General features: G+C 46.1%; 1 protein-coding gene across 1 annotated transcript in view; it reads left to right on the top strand.

Moving 5' to 3' along the window:
* The window catches only part of LOC309569900 (sialoadhesin-like), a gene marked incomplete at both ends in the record, with an annotated part of 435,740 nt that overhangs the window by 110,583 nt on the left and 299,666 nt on the right, over positions 1-25,491 (top strand). Inside the window, one exon of the mRNA XM_082275891.1 lies at positions 10,511-10,686. Within this exon, the coding sequence (XP_082132017.1) occupies positions 10,511-10,686 (176 nt within the window). The remainder of the gene's footprint in view (positions 1-10,510; positions 10,687-25,491) is intronic.

Genomic DNA, 25,491 nt, shown 5'->3' with positions numbered 1-25,491 from the left:
AGAAGCAGTGATTTTAATGATGCTTAAAGTGAAACAATAAAAAATTTAAAGTTCCTTTAAATATAATGCCTGGGAGGGTCCCCCTAGTCTGCCTATAAAGTGGCACATCTGTAGCATGTATAGAACCTGCAGCAAAGCTAACATTTCACATTTCTAAAGAAAAAAAATAACATTTAAATTGCCGCCCCACCCCCCCCCCTTTTCTGGCTTTAAATTTTTGGGGGGAACCCCACGCCAACATGAAAACAAAAACAGTGTGGGGTTCCAAAGGGCCTGTTATGGATTGGAGTGGGACCCCCATCTTATTTTTTTTCAAATTTTTTCTATTGCTGACAATGTATTTATTTTTTTATTTAGCTGTCAGCGGGAAGCCTGTTGACAGCTGATGACTCATTCATTGTTAGGGTTGCCGCATCTGGCTTCCCGGCCCGCTTTTTAAAAACCAGCTATTCACTTTGTTGGACAAAGCTAAAAAAAACATCCTGCAAATTTGGGTGTTTACCAAAGGGGTGAACAAGCGATGTTCGGGCCATACTTGCTCGGCTCAAAAAGTTCACCAGAGATAGAGCTGTCAAGCTTAAGCTGGCCATACATGGCTCAGTTCTTTTCATTTAGCCTGCGGGCTGAGCAAAACAAATGGAACCGATTCCCTAATCCACTCATTTAAGGGGGATGCAGGGATCCTCTCTGCTGTGCTATTGTATTCTGACAGCAGAGGACTCTCCTGTCATCAGAATACACTGAGCAGATCAAGATTGTGTAAATAGGGTAATACCAAGGTATGGTCACTATTATTATTATTTATTATTATACAGGATTTATATAGCGCCAACAATTTGCGCAGTGCTTTACAGTGTGTGGGAAGACAATACAGTTACAGTACAATTCAAAACAGGAGGAATCAGAGGGCCCTGCTCGTTAGAGCTTACAATCTAGAAGGGAGAGTCAAGTGAAACAAAAGGCAGTAACCGAGGGGGATGAGCAGATGGATAATATGGAGGTAGAGTTGTTAGGTGTGGGTAGGATAGGCTTCTCTGAAGAGGAGGGTTTTTAGAGATCGCCTAAAAGCTAATAGAGTAGGAGATAATCAAACAGATAAGGGTAAGGAGTTCCACAGGAATGGAGAGGCTCTGGTAAAGTCCTGGAGGCGAGCATGGGAGGAGGTGACAAGGGAGCTAGAGAGCAGGAGGTTTTGAGAGGAACGAAGAGAGCGATTGGGTTGGTATTTTGAGACTAGGCTAGTGATATAGTTGGGGGCTAAGCTGTGGATGGCTTTTTAAGATGTTGTTAGTATTTTGAATTGGATTCGTTGGGTGAGCAGAAGCTAGTGGAGGGCTTGACAGAGGGGAGCAGCGGACACTGAGCGATTGGTAAGGTGGATGAGTCTGGCGGCAGCATTCATGATGGATTGAAGGGGGGATAGCCTGTGTAGAGGTAAGCCAACGAGAAGGGAATTGCAGTAGTCGAGGCGGGAGATGACCAGGGAGTGAACTTTGTTGTGTCTATGGTTAGAAAGGGGCGTATTTTGGAGATGTTGCGGAGGTTAAGGCGGCAAGATTTGTACAGCGATTGGATGTGGGCCTTGAAGGAGAGTTCAGAGTCCAGGACAGCGCCTAGGAACTTGGCATGCGGGGATGGGCTGATAGTAATTCCATCAATATTGACAGAGAGATCAGGGGAAGGGGCACGTGGTGGAGGAAAAATTAATAGCTCGGTTTTGGGGGGATTGAGTTTGAGGAAGTGGTGTGACATCCAGACCGATATATCAGATAGTAAATTAGTGATATGTGAGGAGACTGAGGGAGAGAGCTGAGGGGTGGATAGATAGATTTGGGTATCGTCAGTGTAAAGATGCTATTGGAAGCCGTGGGAGGCTATCAGCTGACCCAGAGCGGAGGTGTAGATTGAAAATAGGAGGGGTCATAGAACAGAGCCTTGGGGGACCCCAACAGAGAAGGGAAGAGGAGAGGAGAAATTGGAATTGTAAGTAACGCTAAAGGTGTGGTTGGATAAGTAGGAAGATAACCAGGGAAGAGTAGAGTCACGGAGACCAAAGGCATGGAGTTTTATGAGGAGGAGGGGATGGTCAACCGTATCAAAGGCAGCAGAAAGGTCCAGGAGGAGGAGTACAGAATAGTGTCCATTGGTTTTGGCCGTTAGTAGATCGTTTGTCAGTTTTAGGAGAGCAGTTTCAGTGGAGTGTTGAGGCCGAAATCCAGACTGAAGGGGATCAAGGAGGCTATTCTCAGCAAGGTGGTCGCACAGTTGGTTGTAGACCAGACGTTCAAGGAGTTTGGATAGAAAGGGGAGCAAGGAAATAGGATGTAGGTTGTTAAGATCGGTTGGGTCCAGTGAGGGCTTTTTAAGTATGGGGCTGACTAGTGCATGTTTTAGAGAGTTGGGGAAGATGCCAGAGGAGAGGGAGAGATTGAAGATGTGGGTTAGAGAGCGTAGAATAGGACCAGAGGGTAAACGTAGCATTTGCGAGGGAACAGGATCCAGAGGGCAGGTGGTTAAGTGGACATTAGCAAGTAGTTTAGCAACCTCGTCTATAGTGGTGGGGTTGAATGAGGTAAGTAGTGATCCCACCTGTGGGTATGAAGCGTAAAGCACGGAAGGTATCTGAACAGCAATGATCTCCTTACGGATTGTATCAATCTTTTGTTTGAAGTGGTTGGCAATCTCCTGGGCAGTGAGTGAGTCAGTGGGTGGAGGCAGTGGAGGACGGAGTAGAGAATTAAAGGTAGCGAAGAGTTGCCGGGGGCGAGATGACAAGTTGTTAATGAGAGTGATAAAATAGGTCTGCTTGGCAGTGTGGAGACTGGAATTGTATTTTTGGAGGTCAGATTTATATTGGTTGAAATCTTTCTGAGACTTAGTCTTACGCCATAGGCCCTCAAGCGTGCGGCTATGCTTTTTCAGACTTCTAGTGTTATCTGTTTGCCAAGGTTGAAGGGGTCGGGGTCTTATTCGGTGTGTAGAGAGGGGGGCCAGAGTGTCCAGGGAGGCTAAGAGTGAAGCGTTGTAGAAAGAAGTGGCTAGGTTGGTGCAGGACAGGGGTGCGATTTTGTCATAGAGGCAGGGCCAGATTAACGTAGGGGCTATTTGAGCTGCAGCTCTAGGCCCCTACCTTTATATAGGCCCCGGGTTGGCCATATTCACTGTTACCGCTCTTCTGTCACTTGTAAACACAGAAGTCTGGCTTCTATGCTCGCTTCCCCAGGCAGCTCCCTCAGAACCTCCCCACACAGCACGAAGGCCGGACAAGGAGGGACAGTTGCCGATGCATGGATGTGTTTATGGGCTTCAGAGACAGCATCCCATGTTGAATTAGGCATGCATGGCTGCACCCTTCCTCCTCTGGGTGCATGCCAAGGCACGGCCCTTAAGGCCCTTCAAAATCCTCAGCATCAAGCCCATGATGCTCTTAATCCGGCCCTGCATAGAGGTGGTCGGTTGCAGAGTAGAGAAGAGAAGGGTTGAGATGGCGTAGGTTTCTGCGGGTAACTGTAAGGTAGCTGGAGGGAGAGGAGGTGGAGGAGAGGGAGAGGAGGTGGAGGAGAGGGAGAGGAGGTGGAGGAGAGGGAGAGAGTGAAACTAATAAGGGAGTGATCAGAGAGAGGGAAAGGATTGTTTGAAAGGTTGTGCGGAGTGCATAGGTGGGAGAAAACTAGGATATTGCCTTCAGAATGAGTAGAATCATGTATCCATTGCTTCAGGTCAAAGGAGGAGGTTAGACTGAGAAGTTTGGAAGTGGCAGGAGTGTTAGTATTAACAGGGATGTGAAGTCACCGAGAATGATTGTGGGGATTTCAGAAGAGAGAAAGTAGGGTAGCCAGGCAGAGAAGTCATCTAGAAAGGTCGATACTGGTCCAGGTGGGCGGTAGATCACAGCTATCCTTAGAGAAACAGGGGAGAAAAGACGAATGCAGTGTACCTCAAATGAGAAGAGTGACAGAGAGGGAGGTGGGTGAAGTACTTGAAAGGTGCTATGTGGGGCTAGAAGGATCCCAACACCCCCTCCCTTGTGTCCATTGGGTCTGGGGGAGTGAGTAAATAGAAGACCATCTTGGGATAGGGCAGCAGAAGACGCAGTGTCAGATTCACGAAGCCAGGTTTCGGTGATGGCGAGTAGATTAAAAGAGTTAGCGATAAAAAGGTCATGGAGAGAGGTGAGTTTATTACAGACAGAGTGGGCGTTCCAAAGGGCGCAGGAGAAAGGGAGTCTGGTCTTGGGAAAAAGAGAGATGGGAACTAGATTGTGCTGATGGGTGCAGGGTAGTGGGTGGGTTAAGTACAGGTAAATGGAGGGCCAGGGTTTGGGAATATGTCTCCAGAGGTTAGGAGAAGCAGAAAGGTGAGGGTGGTAATATGAGAGTGTGATTTATATGAAGAGACATGTCCCAGTGTCCTGGAGGTTTTGTGTGCGTGTGGATTTAAAAATAGCAGGAGATGGTGAGTGCAGTAATAAGGAGAGGACAGTAGTGAGGGTGATATATGTAAGCTATGAGGTGGAGAAGACGGGTGAAGGAGAGAGAGTTTAAGGATAGAGGATATGGCTGCAAAAAGAAGTGGCAGAGAGTGCATGTTACAAGGAGCAAGAGCTGATAAGGTAAATTAGGTCACCTGCAGTCTATGTGGTGTATATCTCAGCCTTTCCTTTGTTCTGTCACTTTGTGCAATCTCTGAAGTGCAGGGTTTGAAGTGCATATCACTTGTAGAAAAAATCACTTAGAGAAAGAAGCCTTAACCACTTCCCCACTGGTCACTGTGCTGCTACTGCGGCACAGTGGCTCGTTATCATCTGGCGACGTAGGTCTACGTCACCAGACATTCCCCTCTCTCGGCGGCGCGCGCGCGGTGTCGGGGGCTCGCCCCCGCTGTTTTCAGTCACAGTGGGAGTTGGGCCAGGGGAGGAGCGGTGGCAATCGCCGCTGCTCTTCCCCGATCGTCTGGGAATCTAGTTTGGAGATCCGCCCACTTGTGTAAACAGAGCGGGCGGATCTCCTAAGTGACAAGGAGTGACAGATTGCAGGGTTCAGCATAGCTGAACATGCGATCTGTCCTTGTGTCACCCAGTCACCTCCCCCACACGTTAGTAAGCACCAGGCATACATTAACCCCACCCTCTCCAATAAAATTAACCCCTTCACTTCCAGTGTCATTTTTACAGTAACAGTGCATATATATAGCACTGATTACTGCAGTAATGTCACTGGTACCCCCAAAAGTGTCAAAAATGTCAGTCAAGGGTCCGATCTGTCCGCCACAATGTCGCAGTCCCGAAAAAAAATCGCAGATCGCCGCCATTATGCGTTAAAAAAAAAACACCAAAAATGACAGAAATCTTTCCCTTTGTTAGTAAACGCAATAACTGTTGCGCAAACCAATCAAAATACGCTTATTGGGATTTTTTTTACCAAACATAGGTAGCAGAAATCAAATTGGCCAAAAATTAAAAAAAATTTCATTTTTACATTTTTTTGGGGGGGAATTTCATATAAAAAAATGTTAAAAATATTGTTATTTTTTCAAAATAAATGCTCTTTTTTTGTTTATAGCGCAAAAAGTAAAAATTGCACAGGTGATCAAATACCACCAAAAGAAAGCTCTGTTTGTGGGAAAAAAAGGCCGTAAATTTCGTGTGGGTACGGCGTCGCACGACCACGCAATTGTCAGTTAAATTCGCACAGCGCTGAATCGCAAAAAGTGGCCTGGACGTAAGACAGCAAAATCCTCCGGTGGTAAAGTGGTTAAGGAAAGATGCCCAGCAATGTGCTAACCCAGCAATGTGCTTCCCCTTAAGGGTGCACTAAATTTATACTTGTATAAGGGTGGGGGTGGAAATTGGTTAATTAATCATGAGTGGATATAAGGATGTCTAACAGAGTGGAGATCAGACTGAAAGGGGGCAAGAATGGCTATAAAGATAAGGAATAATTGTTGATGGCATTTACTATCAGAGGAAATTAATATGCTCCCCATCTCCATCTAGAGGCCATGATGTAGTATTTTCCGCATTCACACATTCAGTCTGCAGAGAACAGCTTAAAGCGGAGTTCCGGGCACAAAAACAATTTTTTTTTGGTGCCCCTCCGCTAGTTTGACAGCACCTGAAAAGGAATTGGATAGTTAGATTTTTTTTTTGTTTACTCACCTTGTAAATGAAGATCGTAAATACTCACCTCAGAGCACTTCCTCCCTCAGCGCCGCGGCTCACCCCGTCACTTCCTGCCTCGCGATGATTCCTGGGAGCTGAACGTCATCGCTCTCAGGAATCAATGCGACGGCACCGGCCCCGCTCGTCACTTCCGGGCGACGCTGCATTCCCCTGCTAAACAGCTTCTGGGCATGCCCAGAAGCTGTGGAGGAATGCGGCGCCGCACCGGAAGTGATGAGAGGGGCCGGTGCAGGCGCATTCTGGGACAAGAAGATGCGGAAGAAGACACAGAAGAGGATCGCCCCGGCTTCAGCTGCCCACAAGAGAGATGGAAACGCTGTGGAAGAAATTTTATAAGTGAGTATTTCTTCTAAAAGGTAAGTGCGAACCGGGACAGATCAGAGGCTATCCATTGTGGAATGTGCTAGCCCTGACTGTACCGGGGGTATGTTCATTAAAAAATGACTTCTGTGCCCGGAACTCCGCTTTAAGAATATTTGATTTTTCCCATTTGTATAGTACAACCTTACATGAAGTCTCAATGGATGAACAGCTACGCTATTTTATTATTATTTTTTTTTTTTATAATAAATACACCCCTTAGTCTATCTGGATTATAAAGTGAATGTCTTCGCTTATCAAACAAAAATTCTCTCATCTACCAAATTTCCTTGCTGATTTTTGTGCTACGTATGTGTTTATGTGTGATCTCCTCTTCTATATTAGGTGCCATCAGACCAGTTGTGACCTTTAAACCCAACTGGGGGAATGTACTGGTCGGTGACTCTGTGACGCTAACATGTGATGTGCCGCCTACTGTACCAGAGGATCTAAAGACCTTTCAATGGTACAAAGATAAGAAAACAATACCAGGAAATCAACAGACCCTTCAAATAACATCTTCTGGTGAGCAGGACAGTGGAGATTACCAGTGTCAGATCAGTGACAATCATGTCAGTGAACCCCTCACTCTAAGTGTTAAAAACAGTGAGTCATCTCCTTATCTCTATAATCCTATTTTATTCATTTCAGTTCTTTATAACTATGTACACATTATATACACAGAAAAATTATAATTTTTTTTCCAGGTGATCTCATTCTGCAGAGACCTCCATCTGCCATTTATGAAGGAGACCCCCTGACTCTGAGATGTCATCATAGAAAACAGTATTCTAGCTATTCACCAAGATTTTACAAGAATAATGAAGAGATAAAATCACAATTCCCGAACTCTGAGTTCCGTATTCAGAAAGTAGATCTAAACACATCGGGACATTATAAGTGTACTAAACGGATGAAAAAAAAGAATTCAGAAACCTCTGACATCTCAGATGAATTATTGGTCTCTGTAAAAGGTGAGTCACTATAACACGGCACATCCTGGGAGATGGTAAGGGGATCTGGGGGATGGATGGATGGACGTAGAGGGATAAACTCAGTACAGTTATCTGGGGATGGATGGATGTAGTGGAAAGAACTCAGTACAGGGATCTGGGGATGGATGGATTTAGAGAGAAGAGCTCAGTATGGGGATCTGGAGATGGATGGCTGTAGAGGGAAGAATGCAGTACGGGAATCTAGGGATGGAGTGCTGTAGTTGGAAGAAATGAGTACGGGTATCTGGGGATGGATGGATGTAGAGGGAAGAGCTCAGTATGGTGATCTGTGGATGGATGGATGTAGAGGGAAGAGCTTAGTATGGGGATCTGGAGATGAGCTTAGTATGGGAAGAGCTTAGTATGGGAACCTAGGGATGGATGGATGTAGAGGGAACAGCTCAGTACGGTGATCTGGGGATGGATGGATGTAGAGGGAAGAGCTTAGTATGGGAACCTAGGGATGGATGGATGTAGAGGGAAGAGCTCAGTTTGGGGATCTGGGGATGGATGGATGTAGAGGGAAGAGCTCAGTATGGGAATCTGGGGATGGAGTGCTGTTGGAGCTCAGTACGGGTATCTAGGGATGGATGGATTACGTGGGAAGAGCTCAGTACAGGGATCTGGGTTGGATGGATGTAGTGGAAAGAGCTGAGTACGGTGATCTGTGGATGGATGGATGGATTTAGAGGGAAGAGCTCAGTATGGGAACCTAGGAATGGATCGATGTGGAGGGAAGAGCTCAGTATGGGAACCTAGGAATGGATCGATGTGGAGGGAAGAGCTCAGTATGGGAACCTAGGAATGGATCGATGTGGAGGGAAGAGCTCAGTATGGGGATCTGGGGATGGAGTGCTGTCGCGGGAGTAGCTCAGTACGGGTATCTGGGGATGGATGGATGCAATGGAAAGAGCTTAGTACGGGGATCTGTGGATGGATGGATGGATGTAGAGAGAAGAGCTCAGTATGGGGATCTAGGGATGGATGTAGAGGGAAGAGCTCAGTACAAGGATCTGGGGATGGATCGCTGTAGTGGGAAGTGCTCAGTACAAGGATCTGGGGATGGATGGATGTAGAGGGAAGAGCTCAGTACAAGGATCTGGAGATGGATGGATGTAGAGGAAAGAGTTAAGTACAGGGATCTGGGGATGGATGGATGTAGAGAGAAGAGTATGGGGATCTAGTATGGGGATCTAGAGATGGATGTAGAGGGAAGAGCTCAGTACAAGGATCTAGGGATCAATCGCTGTTGTGGGAAGAGCTTGGAGATGGGAACGATGCACCTCAGAATACATCTGGGGTGAGGTGAGGTGCAAATTATAAAGCTGAGCATAGTATGTATGGAATTGATTAGCAATTTCTGGATTATTTACGGACTCTACAACTACGTAAACCTTTCATGACAGATATATGTAGGTTGCCATCGGTCATCTGATTTCTATACTTTCCAGGCCACTGACAAGAACAAGAATACATTTCAGGAGTCTTTAGGTGAAGTCCAGAGGTGAAGCTCTGCTTACTTCCATCATCCAACCATGTACAAGCAAAAATACTGTTTTGTTTTTAACTTTTCTTGAATGTGATTGGGTATTCTTTGCAACTTTACCACATTCACTAAGCTAAGCATAGGCATGCACAGGGGTGGGCCAGATGTGCCTGGGCACACCCTAATCACCCCATGCGAAGTGACATATATTTCAGTGTGAGGAGCATACTGTGCCCTGTCAAACACTACACACCCCGATATATCCATCATATTTCATCAGCAGCACTGCGCGCTGCATCATCACCCCGTCATTGCTGGCCGCTCAAAGCACCTTGTTCCCATGTTGATGGGGACAAGCGTCTCTTCCCCATAGCTCGACCGATCCAAATTCTGTGAGAATTCTGTGTAATCATTCCCAAAATGTCAAATTGGTTTGATAATGAATAAATAAAACAGAACTAAATTAAACTAAACAAATTCTGAAAACAACTAATAAAACAAAATTAGTAACTTAAAGCGGAGTTCCGGCCACAGAATCTTTTTTTTTTTTAATACCCCCCAAACAGTGACCCTCCGACCTTTATATATCCACTAATCCTGTTTTATACAGTTAAATACAAGTTAGGCAAGCATAAAATCTTACTTTATATAATTTCTGCAGAGCGCCGCCATCTTTGTCCGGGTGAGCTGAGTCTGCAGTGGGGAAATGTCTGCCCTTCTTCCTGTTTCTAGTGGGAGGAGGGCGGTGAATCCAGCGCGAAATCTCGCGCATGCCCAGTACTATGCGATCGGCATAGTATGTGTTTCCATAGGGACGGCAGCGTGGAGGAAGTTGCCGCCCCTATAAAGCCATCCTCCGCCTCCCAGAAGCTCAATGAACGTGGAGGAGAGGAGAGAGAGGAGCAGACCGAGAGAGAGAGAGTCCGCACTGTGCTCCGCCTAACATCGCGTCATTTCCTGTTTGGAAATAACGCGATGAGAGGAGCGGCCGGCTGTCTACGTCACTGCGCATTGCGTCCTGGGAGCTCTTACTCGTCGGGACATGCGGGACAGGAAGTGACGGCGCGGGCTGCGGCCAAGGAAGGAGGAAGTGGATGAAAAGGTGAGTATATTACCTTCTGAAATAAGGTAAGTAAAAAAAAAAAAAAGCCGGGAATATCCAATTCTTGTACAGGGAACGATAAGGAAGCGGATGCCATAAAATCTAAAGCCATGATTTTGTGGCCGGAACTCCGCTTTAGCTAATCTTACAAAACGGAGCACATTTTTCGGTTCTGCACATGTCTATTGCTGGCATCTTTATTACTCCAACAATGAGGTCTCCCTGTTTGGGTCTTTTTTATCTACTTACAGTTGAACTTTACAAGAACTAAATCAAACATTTGCTAGAAAGTTAATCAAACAATTGAAAAAAAAAACTTGAGATCTCAGCAAGAGGGATGCAATCCAAATCCAACAATTTATCATTGTTATTTTTTCCTTTTCCAGGGCTCTTCACTCCTCCAGAAATAAAAGTGACCCCGTCCAGGATAATAGAAGGTCGTGAGATGATGGTGAGATGTGACACCAGACTGGATCCGCTTAGAGGCGACACAGAGCTGCACTTTGCCTTCTACAGAGATGGACGGACTGTGCAAGAATTCAATGTATCTGATACATACAGAGTGCGGTCAGCACAGCTGGAGGATTCTGGGAATTATACCTGTGAAGTGAGAACGGCGTCTGATATTGTGAGGAAGATGAGTGATGTATTCCACATTCAGATGTTTGGTGAGCACATAACAGTGTCCAATCTGTCATACAGTCATATATGTAGCATATAGCAATCGACCGATTATTGGCAATGCTGGTATATATCGGGGGGCCGATATGCACTTTCCCCGATATATCGTTATCGGCCCCTGAGGTCACCGATATTGCCGATTGTAACGGACCCCCAATACTTCGACCAAGTATTTCCGTCTTAGGTCTCCCGAATACAAACATCAGCCTAAGCTCGATGAAGGGTAAAACAAAGACTCTTTATTCAACAACTCACTTCCAATATATACAGTCTAAGGTGGTTGATTACATCATGCAAATGTATTGTATACAGAACATAATTAACATACCTGGCCATCTGGACAGAAACAATAGGTGAATGACACGGCAGGCTCAGACAGGATTAGCATTATCATAATTGACTCAACGAATACGCATTCCTAGAAGTGTGAACACACAACAGCTCTAAACGGATGAAAGCAGAAGACATAGACTCTCAGACTGCCCGTCTCCATTTCCAACACACCTTATTATAAGTGTCATTTCACATCCCCCCAGTATACCACAGCTGAATCTTATGTCATTAGCATCTATTTAGTTTCTCATTGTGTGAAGTCCTTTGTTGTAGACAGCTTAGGCCTACAGTCTGTGTTGCTTGGGGTGACAGGGACTTGAATTCAAAGTAACAGTACTCCAAGGGTCCCCCAACATACCCCACACAGAGCCGCTCTCCCCTACAAGTCCGTGGGCAGGAGGCTGGCCTCCTCACTCCTCCAGTAGCCCGTGGCGAACGTCCCAGCAAATGGGTGTTTGTCACACCGATATTTCGGGAAAGTGCTGTACTGGAGTGATGCCTGCAGCTACAGGCATCACCCCGGTACCGGTGTCCATAGCCGACGGTCGGCTGTCTTGTAATGACAACCGATGCGGGTGAGAAGCCGCTCGGCTTTCATTACAAGGAGTGGAAGGGGACGTCCCCCCTCCCGCCAGTATTCAAAACGCCAAGTTTAGCTGTTTTGAATGCTCGCATTTTTTTGAATTTGCCGCCGAGTACCTGGAAGTTATGTCATGACATCACTTCCGGGTTTTTACATGGAGACTCGATCAGAGCCGAATGCGGCTTTGATCGGGTCCTCTCTTTGGCGGCCGTGCAGGTAGGATGCCCAGGTCTCCTGGTGGGACGGAAGACCTGGAGGAGCCGCGGAAGGCGGCGGGAGGGGACACTCGGCAGCAAATTCAAAAAAATGCGAGCATTCAAAACAGCCAAACTTGGCGTTTTGAATACTTGTAAGTGTAGAGGAGGGGTTTGGGGACTTTTAGACCCAAGATACCTAAACAACAGTACAAAAAAATATTTTTTTTTTAAATGTCCAAAAATATCGTCCGATACCGATATCCGATGACCAAAATATCGATATCGGCACTAAAACAACAATATCGGTCGATCACTAGTAGCATACCCCCTAATGACCTGCATATGAACTGGATCCCCCACTCCTGCACAGCCAGGCACACTGAATTTTGAACTCCAGAGTCAAAGAACAGTCTGTGACTTTGTTTTTGTTATTTATTGAGGGTTAAAAACTTGGAAAGGGATGGGAGGTTATAGGATACCCACTTGACTTCAGCAAAACTTTGGCAACAACTTGAGGGACATCTTCCTATATATAGTCTCCTTAACACTCCTCCCGCACACATTTGCTAGCTGGCTCCAGCTGAATCCCTGTTAGTAAATCTGATTAGGATTTAAGCAATGGCCCTTTACAGGCAGAGACTCGCAGCCCCCTGTTGTGTAGCAGATGTCAGTGAAACAGCTCGCAGATCTCCACACGTGTCTACTGATCCCAGCATCGCCTCTTCAGGCATTGCCAAATCACCAGTTTGCAGCCTCCCCTTTCACCAGCCCTCTAGGCTAACTCTCCACCAGCAACAAACAAAATGGCCCCCGGCCCCCACCTATAACTGGCCTTCATAGCAAAGAGCACATGGAAGAGCAACGCATGCGAGACAAAGACAGAAAAAATTCCCAGCTCTATTCACCAACCAGTTTGCTTACCAACTGAATTTACCTGTCTAACAGGATGTGTTAAAAACAGGGGTTTTGTTAGCACACATTTGCAAACACATGTGTAAGCTGCAGGACCACTTAACGGCACCCTGTACTACCTGCAGACCTGGGGATCTGGCCGCTGATCCCTTGCTGATTGGAGCAGAGAAGGCAGATGACAGGTCCCTGTCCACTCGTTTTCTGCAGAGCAGACATGGACCAAGCCCGCTCTACTCTATAGACCAGTGGGTGTACACCTGACCACCCTCTGATCCAATAATATCTGCTTAGAGGAAGGAGGTTGGATACCTTTCTGTCTTTTTTTAGTAGACTGTATTGGATTGGAGGTAGGTGGGGGTAAATGGACACAAGTTAGTTTACACCCGCCAGTCCATAGGGGTAAAAAGAGGGCCCATTGTGAAAAAAAAGAGGGTCCGATCAGGTCTGCCTGAAAAATTGACAGGTGGAACTCATTGGTCCATTTGTATGAAAGGGGTCTAATTATTTTTTGTTGCATTTGATGTGCTCTTACCAAGATGTACTTTTCTTGGCTTATGCCCTGTACACACTATCAGATTATCTGAAGACTTTTGTCTTCAAATTTACCTTTTCTATGTAGTGCAAGGGCCTGCCGGATTACATACAAATTGAAAGTGTTTAGGTTTGACCTCATATTATATGGTTTTGGTAAGTCTGCAGACAAAAGTCTTCAGATAATCTGATAGTGTGTACAGGGCATAAGACATCATCTAGAAAATAATAATAAAAATAATAATAATAATATTGATAGTAAAAATAATAATAATAATAATAATAATAATAACAATAACAACAATAAATATAATAATAATAATAACAATAATAATAATAATAATAATAATAATAATAATAATAATAACAATAATAATAAAAATATTACATTTTAAAAAAATATAAAAAAAAAAAAGCTAAGTGAAAATGTATTTCCTATATTCTTGTCCATTTGTATGAAAGGTTGGGGGTTAGGGTTTCTTAGTTTCTCAAACTCCAAAGCCATGTTTCCAGCAGCTGAGGGGCCATTTATTGCCGCAAGAACAAGTCCAGAACAGTTAAAATGAGTCATGGCAAAAAAATTGATTTTAAGTCTTTTATTGTCTACCCTGCAGAGTAGAAGGGTCATTCTTCAGGTGTCCACATCACTGACTGGGTGAAATGGATACTTCCTATGGGGTTCTCTCAGGATCCAGAAACTTCAGTGGTGGGATGACGAGGTGACTTGTTCGGCATGGGCTCAGACTGCACCTCTGGATTCACCAAATATTACTCCAGGAACTGGGGGCAGTGAGGGAACATATATGGTGGACTTCGATGGGTATAAAATGAACAGCCTTTTTGTTGTAATTATTTTTTTTTTTAAAAAGTGCCAGTTGGGCTATGGGGGATGGGGGAGGGGGTAGAAAGCAGGGATGGGGGAGAGAGTTTTCTTTTTTCCACACAAATAGAGCTTTCCTTTTGGGGGTATTTGATCACCACTGCGTTTATTTTTGTTTGTTTTTGTTTGCAATATACAGCAAAGGAAAAAAAGAATGAAAATGTAACGTAACGTAAAAAAGTAACAATATTTTCTATTTTATCTTATAAAAAATATCCAATAAAATCACATTTCTTCATAAAATTAGGTCAAAATGTATTTTGCTTAAAAAAAAGAAAAAAGCTCCTGCTGCTGAGACCTTTTCTGTGTATTTGGCAATACAGCTGTGATTAATCAGTGCTGAATTGCTGTGTACTGTGGCAGGGCAGAAGCACTGGATTTACCAGATACCCCCTGTGTATAATGATGACTTTTTTTGGGCGTGTCTGGCAAGCCCAGAGCCTTCAACTGGATATTGATTGTTTTTTGTGAAAGTTATATCATCTACAAACTATGGGATGGAATTTATGCAGCTATAATCACTATACTGGTAATGGGGATGATCAGCGACTTATAATATGACTGTGATTGGGTGGTGAGCAATCTGGTGCTAACTGACATTGGCTGGGAGGGACACTAACTGATTGACACTGAACTGTGCTGTGATTGGCCACAGGCTTTCAGTATACTTAGTGTGAGCCGGCGCCAAGAGGTTAACCCCTTAAGCCCCGAAGGATTTGGCTGCTCAAAGACCAGGGCCTATTTTGCGATTCAGGAACTGCGTGATTTTAACAGACAATTGCGCGGTCGTGCGACGCTGTACCCAAATGAAATTGACGTCCTTTTTTTTCCCACAAACAGAGCTTTCTTTTGGTGGTATTTGATCACCTGTGTGATTTTTACTTTTTGCGCTATAAACAAAAAAAAGCGCCAATTTTGAAAAAATAACAATATTTTTCACATTTTTTTAAATTAAATTCTCAAAAAAAAATGTAAAAATCTAAATTTTTTAACATTTTAGGCCAATTTGTTTTCTGCTACATATGTTTGGTAAAAAAAATAGCAATAAGCATATTTTGATTGGTTTACGCAAAAGTTATTGCGTTTACTAACTACGGGAAAGATTTATGTCATTTTTATTTTATTTTTTTAACTAGTAATGGCGGCGATCTGCGATTTTTTTTGTGGGACTGCGACATTGCAGCGTACCAGTGACATTACTACAGTAATCAGTGCTATACATATGCACTGTTACTGTAAAAATGACCCTGGCAGGGAAGGGGTTATCTTTATTAGTGATCAAGGGGTTAAGTGTGTCCCTAGAGGCGTGATTCTAACTGTGGGGGGGTGTGGCTTGTGATGTAACCACAGAGACATATGATCCTACATAGCAGGATCGTATGATCTCTGCAGTTACACCAGGGAGAATGACAGACGGCTGTGTTTACATCAGCCGCCTGCCTTTCTCCCTCTCCAGCGGGAGATCGCGAGTGACCGGCAGACATCGGAGCCGCCGGTCACTTGCGGAGTGATGTCAGGAAACGAGCAGGGGCAGGAGCGCGCCTCCGGCGGCGCAGGCTCGCCCCCTAGAGGCTCGTGGGCGAGCGACGTACCGGTACGTCGCTTTGCCCAGGAGGGGCTGACCGCCGCAGTATATAGTCGTGCGGCAGTCGGCAAGTGGTTAATTAAAGATGGGCCCTAAGGTAAACACAGCTTCACCTTATTCACTATTCTAAGTGAACATTACTTTTCAAAGAGAAGATTGACTCTACATGGTCAGCAGCCTCTTCTCCTTTAGTAGACCAACGTCAAAGAGTGAAGATCATTTCTATACGGGATTTATAATTTATTTTGACCATGTATCCTCTGATTATCTCTTCAGATTACACGGTGCAGAATATAATACGACTGGTGATCTCTGGATTTGTATTGGCTGCCGCTCTCTGCTTCATCTACTTCCACAACAAGTGGTAGAGAAGAGGAAGAACTTCCAAGACACTTCCAACATCGGAGAAATCTATATTATAAAAAAGCAGAGAGATCTCTATAGAGCTGACAAAGCACACAATTTTCTGGGTTTGGGGGAATACAGAAGCAGTGGCGTCACTAGGGTTGGTGTCACCTGGTGCAGTAAATCATGATGCCCCCTACCCAAACCCAAATTACAAAAATTAAAAATTTCAAATTATTTTTTAAAATTTTTTTTTTTTACAATTTTAAAAAATAAATCATTTTTAAAATTAAAAAAAATAAATAAATACAATTCAAATTATTTTTTAATTTTATTTATTTATTTGTTTTTTAATTTTAAAAATGATTTATTTTTTAAATTGTAAAAAAGAAAAAGAAATGGAAAAAATAATTTGAAAACATTTTAATTTTTTGTTTTAAAATTTGTACTACACTGTTGGGGGGGGGGGGGGGGTTGGATGAAACATCAGGGGTCTAAACGGACCCCTAACATCTCACCTTTGAGATAAGGAAAGGAATTAAGGACACAAATTCTTCACTTCCTTTCTATGTAGCCTCAGCTGCACTGAGGATGAATGAACAAGAGATAGAGGCTCTTGTTCATTAACAAACTGAAGCATAGTAAACACAATTTACTATGCTCAGCTATCAATGGACACAGGAGCGATTCGTACCGATCGCTCACTGGGTCCAATTCAGAAAAAGAAGGGGCCGGCAAATTAAATATTTCCCGGCCCCTTCCCTCACTGTTTATTAGTAGGGGGTACCACCGGGTCTTCTCTTTTATAATCTCCTGATGGTGAATGACCACTTCTGTACAGTGGTGTTGCTTTTGGGGTGATGTGGGTGCATACCGCACCCAGGTGACTCCAGGGTAGTCTGTAGGGGGGTACCACTGGGCTTCCTGTAAAGGGCCCATGAACAAAGGGGGGGGGCTGGACTGCAGGGGGATCAGAGCGGCAGGACAGGAGGACAATTGCAGACCAATGCACTGTGTCTGTGTCTCCCTCCAGTAGCTGAAAGCCAGTTTTGTCCTCTCTCCCATGTGCTGGCTTTCAGGTGCTGGAGGGAGAGTCACAGACACAGTGCATCACTCTGTAATTGCCCCCCTGTCCCGCTGCACCAGCCCCCCTTCCTGTGCTGCCCACATCTTACTCCCCCCTGTGTGCCCGGGCCCCACCTTCTCTCCCAGCAGCCCTGCCAGCTTCCCTCTCCCGCTGACTGCAGTTGAATAAAGGGTGAATAAAGGGTGAGGGAAGCTGGCAGGGCTGCTGGGGGACAAAGGGGGGACCGGGCACACAGGGGAAGTCAGATGTGGGCAGCACAGGAAGGGGGGCTGGTGCAGAGGGACAGGAGGACAATTACAGACCGATGCACTATGTCTGTGTCTCTCCCTCCAGCAGCTGAAAGCCATTTTCAGCTTTCAGCCCTGTTGCACTTTGAATGACAATTGCGCGGTCATGCAACCATGTACCCAAACTACATTTTTATAATTTTTTGGAGACGGAGATTTAGTTTGGTGGCATTTAATCACCACTGGGTTTTTTTTTTTTTTTTGCTAAACTAATGAAAAAATACCAAACATTTTGAAAAAAAATTGTTTCCTGACAGACTCCATGGCAGCATACGTATCGGGTTTGGCCCCGCCTCCAAACCTACCCATAGGACCTCACTCCCATAAATCTTTGCTCCTGTTCAGCACACGTGTTCTTTTTTTGTCCTCCAAAGGATTACCTGATATCCTACCTGAAGATGTAGGTCAGCATCAGAATGGAAGCTACTTTGTCCTCCGGTGGTCAGCCCGCCCCTAACAGGTATTTGGGGCTTCTTAGTGGGGCTGTGGGTTATAGGGGGTGGGGGTAGGAACTCAAGTGTTCCTAGCTTCCTGTCTGTTTTTTCTGTTTTTTCTCTTGTTCACAGCCCTCCTCGTTCAGAGACTAGGCACTCTTCTCAAAGAAGTGAAAGACGCTCAAGCTCTCGCCACCGGCACTCTACAGGAAAGTCCCGTTCGGGCTCACATCATCAAAAATCATCTACTTCAGCCAGCCACGCACGGAGACCTGACAAAGCAGGTTGCAGAGGCTGTGGCGCTAGTGTCCCGGAGAGGAAGCTTTTCTGTGATAGATGTTTCTCCCAGGCTGCGGGAGAAAGGGATACTTCCGATCAGCGCATTGAGGCTTTGGTCAAGAGAGTGGTTAAGGACTCTTTGGCAGAGTTGGGTGTCAGTCGTTCTCAAGACACTGCAACGGCTTCCCCAAGCCCCTCCCCTGTAGCACTACAGGTACAGGAAGATTTCGAGTCAGCCCACACAAGCCATCAGTCGATGCTCTTGTCAGGTAGCGACTCTGAAGATGAGGATCCCTGCTTGGGTTTTGAATATACCTTGGTGCCTTCCCTGGTTAAAGCGGTCAGAGAGACCTTAAATTGGGAGGAGTCAGCTGTTCCCCCTCCCAAGCAGAAGAAGTACTTTAAACAGCTCAATAAGGAGCGTGTTAATTTTCCCTTCCTGGGAGAGTTGGGTGAAATCATCTTGGAGGAGTGGAAAAAGGTGGAACGAAAGAATTCCTTAGTATCCAAGATGGCTAAACTTTACCCCTTCAAAGAGGATGATGTGAAACATCTTGAGTCCCCTCCCCTAGTTGACGCAGCAGTCATGAGACTGGTCAAGCACGTGACCCTTCCCTTAGAGGATACGGTCTCATTTAAAGACCCGTTGGACCGAAGGATGGACTCTGATTTGAAGAGAATCTACCTTACAGCAGGTATGGCCTGTAAGCCAGTCCTGGCTTTGGCTGCTCTATCCAAAGCCATGGAGTCTTGGGCTGATGTGGTAGACGAATCGGTCAGATCGGTTTCGGAGGAGGTGGCCAGAAGCGCTCCAATCCAGGAGCTTAGGCTGGGCGCGTCGTTCCTTGGGGAGGCTTCCATAGACTTGATCCGTCTATTGGCAAGAGTTATGCTGTCCTCGGTCACAGCTAAGAGAGCTCTTTGGCTCCGCCCTTGGGTGGCGGATCCGGCATCAAAGCAAGTTTGGTGCCGTATTCCCTTTGAGGGGTCCTCCCTTTTCGGGAATAAACTGGACGAGGCCATAACCCGGGCTACAGGCGGTAAGTCTGGGTTTCTTCCCCAGGATCGGCGCCAGTTCAACGTCAAGAAAGGACAGCCTACCAGAAAATTTGTGCCTGACCGGGCCAGGGAAGCTCGTTCTTATAGACCTGGTCGGGAGTTCAACCGGAACTGGAGATCCAGACAGTCTTCCAGGAAGACGACAAAGAATGTCTCCTCTGGGGACCGCGAGCCCACTAAGTCCTTTTGAAGGTGGGCCCGCTCAGACATGTCGGGTGGGTGCACGTCTACGCTCCTTCCGACATGTCTGGGCGGCTTCGATTCAGGACCCCTGGGCCGTCAGGACGGTGTCTTCAGGCCACAAGTGGGTCTTCAAGGAGAGGCCAGGCTCAAGGTTCCTGCCTACTGCCATACCATGTCTAGAAGAAAGGCGTCAGATTTTGTTTTCTTACGTCGAAGCTCTCATTGCTCAAGGGGCTGTCATCTCCGTTCCAGAGTCAGAGCGAGGCCAAGGAATATATTCTCCGCTCTTTCTGGTCCAAAAGAAGAACGGATCATGGAGACCAGTAATAGATTTGACCTTCTTGAACAAATTCATAAAAAAAGAAAGGTTCAAAATGGAGACCCTGTTGTCCATACAGCAGTCAGTCCAGCCGGCAGATTGGATGGTGTCCATCGACTTGAAAGACGCCTACTTTCATGTCCCTGTGGACGAAGATTTTCAAAGGTTTCTCCGGTTCGAAGTGGGAGGATTACATCTTCAGTTTATCTGTCTCCCATTCGGGCTCTCAACATCTCCACGGACCTTTTCAAAAATCTTATTGGCCGTGGTAGCCCTACTGAGATTGAAAGGTATCCGTCTTCACCACTATTTGGACGATCTACTCCTGTTGTCCCAAGACAGAGACCAACTATTAGTTCATCTGGAGCAGGTCGTGTCCACTCTCCAGAAGTTTGGTTGGTTACTCAACAAGGAGAAGAGTCACCTGATTCCAACTCAGTCCCTGATCTACTTGGGCGCTCTGTTCGACACAGAGAAGGCGACTATCTCTCTTCCAGAGGAAAAGATAGGGACTCTCCGAGACAGGATTCGCTTTGCCCTCTCATCCTCTCATCTTCAGGCACGTCAATGTCTGAAGGTGATCGGGACTATGGTCGCAGTAGTCCCCATGGTGAAGTGGGCCCTGTGGAGGATGAGACCCTTTCAGAAGGGATTCCTTCAGCAATGGGATACGTGGCATCTGGATCAACGCATCTTCCTAACCCCTTCAATGAGAGCGAGTCTTCCTTGGTGGCTATGCAGAGACCACCTGCTGAACTGCCACTCTCTGAAACCAGCTCCGTGGGTAGTGGTTACCTCGGACGCCAGCAACATAGGCTGGGGTGCCCACTGTCTGTCGGAGGTGGCACAGGGCAGGTGGGAGTTTTCCACTCGAGGAATAGTATCCAACATACTAGAACTCCGAGCAGCATTCCAAGCTCTTCGAGCATTTGCTCACCTGACAAAAGACCAACCTGTCATGCTGCGCCTGGACAACACCTCAGCAGTGGCATACATCAGGAAACAAGGGGGTACACGCAGCTGGTCCCTATTGAGGGAAGTGGAGCCGATTATGTCCTGGGCACAGAAAAATCTCTCGAATCTTTCAGCGGTTTATGTTCCAGGAGTCCAGAATGTCAAAGCAGACTTCTTGTCCAGAGTGGATCTGGACAACAACGAGTGGTCCCTTCACAAGGAAACGTTCGACTGGATCCTAACATTGGGGTTTTCTCCAGAGGTAGATCTCTTCGCCTCCCCCTGCAATCACAAACTGCCGAAGTACTACTCAAGATTCAGAGATCCACAAGCATCAGGGATAGATGCACTCTCGGATCAGTGGAGATTCCACAGGGCATACGCCTTCCCACCAATTCCGATTGTGTTGCAGTTCCTTCGGAGACTCAGGTCGGAGCCAGTGGAGGTAGTGGCGGTGATTCCCTTCTGGCCGAACAGGCCATGGTTTCCCCTTCTGACGCTACTCAGTGTCCAAGATCCAATCCCGCTACCCTTCAGACCGGACCTGTTGTCCCAGGGGTCTGTACTCCATCCATGCCCAGACCGTTTACATCTCAAGGTCTGGATGTTGAGAGGAGGAGGTTACAGGCTTTAGGCTGTCCAGAAACGGCAATCTCGACATTACTTAGTGCTAGAAGAAGCTCAACGAACAGGGTGTATCAGAGAATCTGGGAAAAATTTTCTGCACAACTGAATACAAGGCCTGATCCTCAATCTTCAATTAAGATCCAGGATGTATTGAGCTTTCTCCAATCAGGACTGGATTTGCCTCTATCAGTGAGTTCGCTCAGAGTCCAGGTCTCGGCTATTTCTGCTTTTACAGGGATCTCCTGGGCCACTCATGCCCTAATTCGTCAGTTCTTCCAAGGGGCAGTGAGAATCAGACCTCAGAGAAAACCCAGGTTTCCCAAGTGGGATCTGCCACTAGTTTTGGATTTCCTGGCGAGTCAAATTCAAGACATGTTTGATTCTTTGACCATAAGAGAGCTTACACTGATAACAGTGTTTCTGGTGGCTATAACCTCAGCAAAAAGAGTGTCGGAAATTGGGTCCTTTGGGACACAAGAGCCTTTCTTAACCTTTTTTCCTGACAGAGTGGTGCTCATCCCCATGCTGGATGCGAGACCAAAAAGGACCTCTGTCTTCCATGAAAACATAGAAACAGTATTACCAACCTTTAGACAGGAAGAGGAAGAATCTTCGGTTCATCCGCTGGATGTTGGAGAGTGTATTAAGAGATATTTAAATGCCACTTCCTCTTTCAGAAAATCAGAACATCTTTTCGTTACCTTTTATGGAAAAAACAAAGGTTCAAGAGCCTCGACGAGATCCATTTCCTCTTGGATCATCCAGACCATCCAGTGGGCTTATAGGGCTAAGGGCTTGACCCCTCCAGCAGTAGTTACAGCTCATTCGACGCGGAGCATCTCTACCTCCTGGGCAGTATCCAGACATGTGGCTCCTGAAGTCATTTGCAGAGCAGCATCGTGGTCCTCTATTAACACTTTCTTATCCCATTACTGTGTTGAGCCAGCGGCTCTTTCTTCTGTGAATTTTGGTTTGCAAGTCCTGTCTGTTTGACAAAATGCATTAAAACTTTTCTGTTCAGCACCTGCCCACCCTGTGTGTACGGCGAGTTATTTCCCGATACGTATGCTGCCATGGAGTCTGTCAGGAAAACGGAAAATTTATATCAAATACTTACCGTAATTTTCCTTTCCTGATGGACTCCATGGCAGCAGGAGTTCCCTCCCGGATTTCTGTGGAGGATAGTTACAGAACACGTGTGCTGAACAGGAGCAAAGATTTATGGGAGTGAGGTCCTATGGGTAGGTTTGGAGGCGGGGCCAAACCCGATACGTATGCTGCCATGGAGTCCATCAGGAAAGGAAAATTACGGTAAGTATTTGATATAAATTTTCCGTTTTTTCTTCTTTTGTTATAAAATTGTTGTAAATAAGTAAGTTTTCTCCTTTACTGGTGTGCACTGATGAGGTGGAACTGATGGGCACTGATGAGGTGGAACTAATGGGCACTGATGAGGCGGCACTGATGAGGTGGAACTGATGGGCACTGATGAGGCGGCACTGATGAGGTGGAACTGATGGGCACTGATGAGGAAGCACACATCTGCAGCACTGATGGGCACTGATATGCAGCACTGATAAGTACTGATAGGCAGCACTGATGGGCACTGATAGGGGGCACTGATGGGCAGCCTTTATGGGCACTGATAATTGGCAATATTGGGGACTGATGGGCGGCACTGATAGGCGGCACTGACAGGCATCACTGATGGGCACTGAAAGGCATCACTGATGGGCACTGATTGGCATTGGTGGGCATCACTGATCTGCACTGATGGGCACTGATGAGGCAGCACTGATGAGGTGGAACTGATGGGCACTGATGAGGAAGCACTAGTATGCAGCACTTATGGGCACTGATGTGCAGCACTTATAGGCGGCACTGATGGTCACTGATAGGGGGCACTGATTAGTAGCCTTTATGGGCACTGATAGGCGGCACTGACAAGCATCACTGATGGGCACTGAAAGGCATCACTGATGGGCACTGATTGGCATTGGTGGGCATCACTGATCTGCACTGATGGGCACTGATGAGGCAGCACTGATGAGGTGGAACTGATGGGCACTGATGAGGAAGCACTAGTATGCAGCACTTATGGGCACTGATGTGCAGCACTGATAGGTGGCACTGATATTCAGCACTAATAGGGGGCACTAATGAGCATCTTTGATGGGCACAGATGGGTGGCACTGATGAGCACTGATAGACGGCACTGATAAGTGGCACTAACAGGCATCACTGATGGGCACTGAAAGGCATCACTTATGGGCACTGATTGGCATTGGTGGGCATCACAGGTGGGCACTGATGGGCATCACTGATGGGGCTGCACTGATTATCAATGCAGCCCCCCCCCCCGCCCCTGTCAGCGTCAATAGAAGAATGCTGATGATTGGAACTTCCTGGTTATGCTGTGATTGGACACAGCTGATCACATGGTAAAGAGCCTACATCAAAGGCTCTTCACCGTGATTGGAGATGCGGAGCGACACACCGCACTACTGTTTACCAGTCAGAATGGGAGAGCCACCGCCCCGGCCGCCATTTTCCTATAGGCTAGCCGGGATGTAGCTAAAAGGAAAGAAATACAGAGGCATTTTAATGTAGAAATGGAGATGGCGTCACACGGATATTCCACGGCTTTTCCACATCTGACCTTGTATTAAAGATTTTATTTGTTTTTTAATAATATTATTTTGGAAATGTCTTCATTGTATGCATTGACAGTACAATATAATACATACAGTGGGTACGGAAAGTATTCAGACCCCCTTAAATTTTTCACTCTTTGTTATATTGCAGCCATTTGCTAAAATCATTTAAGTTCATTCTTCTTCCTCATGAATGTACACATAGCACCCCATTCTGACGGAAAAACACAGAATTGTTGACATTGTTGCAGATTTATTAAAAAAGAAAAACTGAAATATCACATGGTCCTAAGTATTCAGACCCTTTGCTCAGTATTTAGTAGAAGCCCCCTTTTGATCTAATACAGCCAGGAGTCTTTTTGGGAAAGATGCAACAAGTCTTTCACACCTGGATTTGGGGATCCTCTGCCATTCCTCCTTGCAGATCCTCTCCAGTTCTGTCAGGTTGGATGGTAAACGTTGGTGGACAGCCATTTTTAGGTCTCTCCAGAGATGCTCAATTGGGTTTAAGTCAGGGCTCTGGCTGGGCCATTCAAGAACAGTCACGGAGTTGTTGTGAAGCCACTCCTTCGTTATTTTAGCTGTGTGCTTAGGGTCATTGTCTTGTTGGAAGGTAAACCTTCGGTCCAGTCTGAGGTCCAGAGCACTCTGGAGAAGGTTTTTGTCCAGGATATCCCTGTACTTGGCCGCATTCATCTTTCCCTCGATTGCAACCAGTCGTCCTGTCCCTGCAGCTGAAAAACACCCCCCACAGCATGATGCTGCCACCACCATGCTTCACTGTTGGGACTGTATTGGACAGGTGATGAGCAGTGCCTGGTTTTCTCCACACATACTGCTTAGAATTAAGGCCAAAAAGTTCTATTTTGGTCTCATCAGACCAGAGAATCTTATTTCTCACCATCTTGGAGTCCTTCAGGTGTTTTTTAGCAAACTCCATGCGGGCTTTCATGTGTCTTACACTGAGGAGAGGCTTCCGTCGGGCCACTCTGCCATAAAGCCCCGACTGGTGGAGGGCTGCAGTGATGGTTGACTTTCTACAACTTTCTCCCATCTACTGACTGCATCTCTGGAGCTCAGCCACAGTGATCTTTGGGTTCTTCTTTACCTCTCTCACCAAGGCTCTTCTCCCCCGATAGCTCAGTTTGGCCGGACGGCCAGCTCTAGGAAGGGTTCTGGTCGTCCCAAACGTCTTCCATTTGAGGATTATGGAGGCCACTGTGCTCTTAGGAACCTTAAGTGCAGCAGAAATCGTTTTGTAACCTTGGCCAGATCTGTGCCTTGCCACAATTCTGTCTCTGAGCTCTTCAGGCAGTTCCTTTGACCTCATGATTCTCATTTGCTCTGACATGCATTGTGATCTGGAAGGTCTTATATAGACAGGTGTGTGGCTTTCCTAATCAAGTCCAATCAGTATAATCAAACACAGCTGGACTC

This window comes from Pelophylax lessonae (genome assembly GCF_965119305.1).
Source record: "Pelophylax lessonae genome assembly, chromosome: 13".
Lineage (NCBI taxonomy): Eukaryota > Metazoa > Chordata > Amphibia > Anura > Ranidae > Pelophylax > Pelophylax lessonae.
The sequence above is the reverse complement of the archived record's forward strand: the minus strand, read 5'-3'. Positions and strand labels throughout refer to the sequence as shown.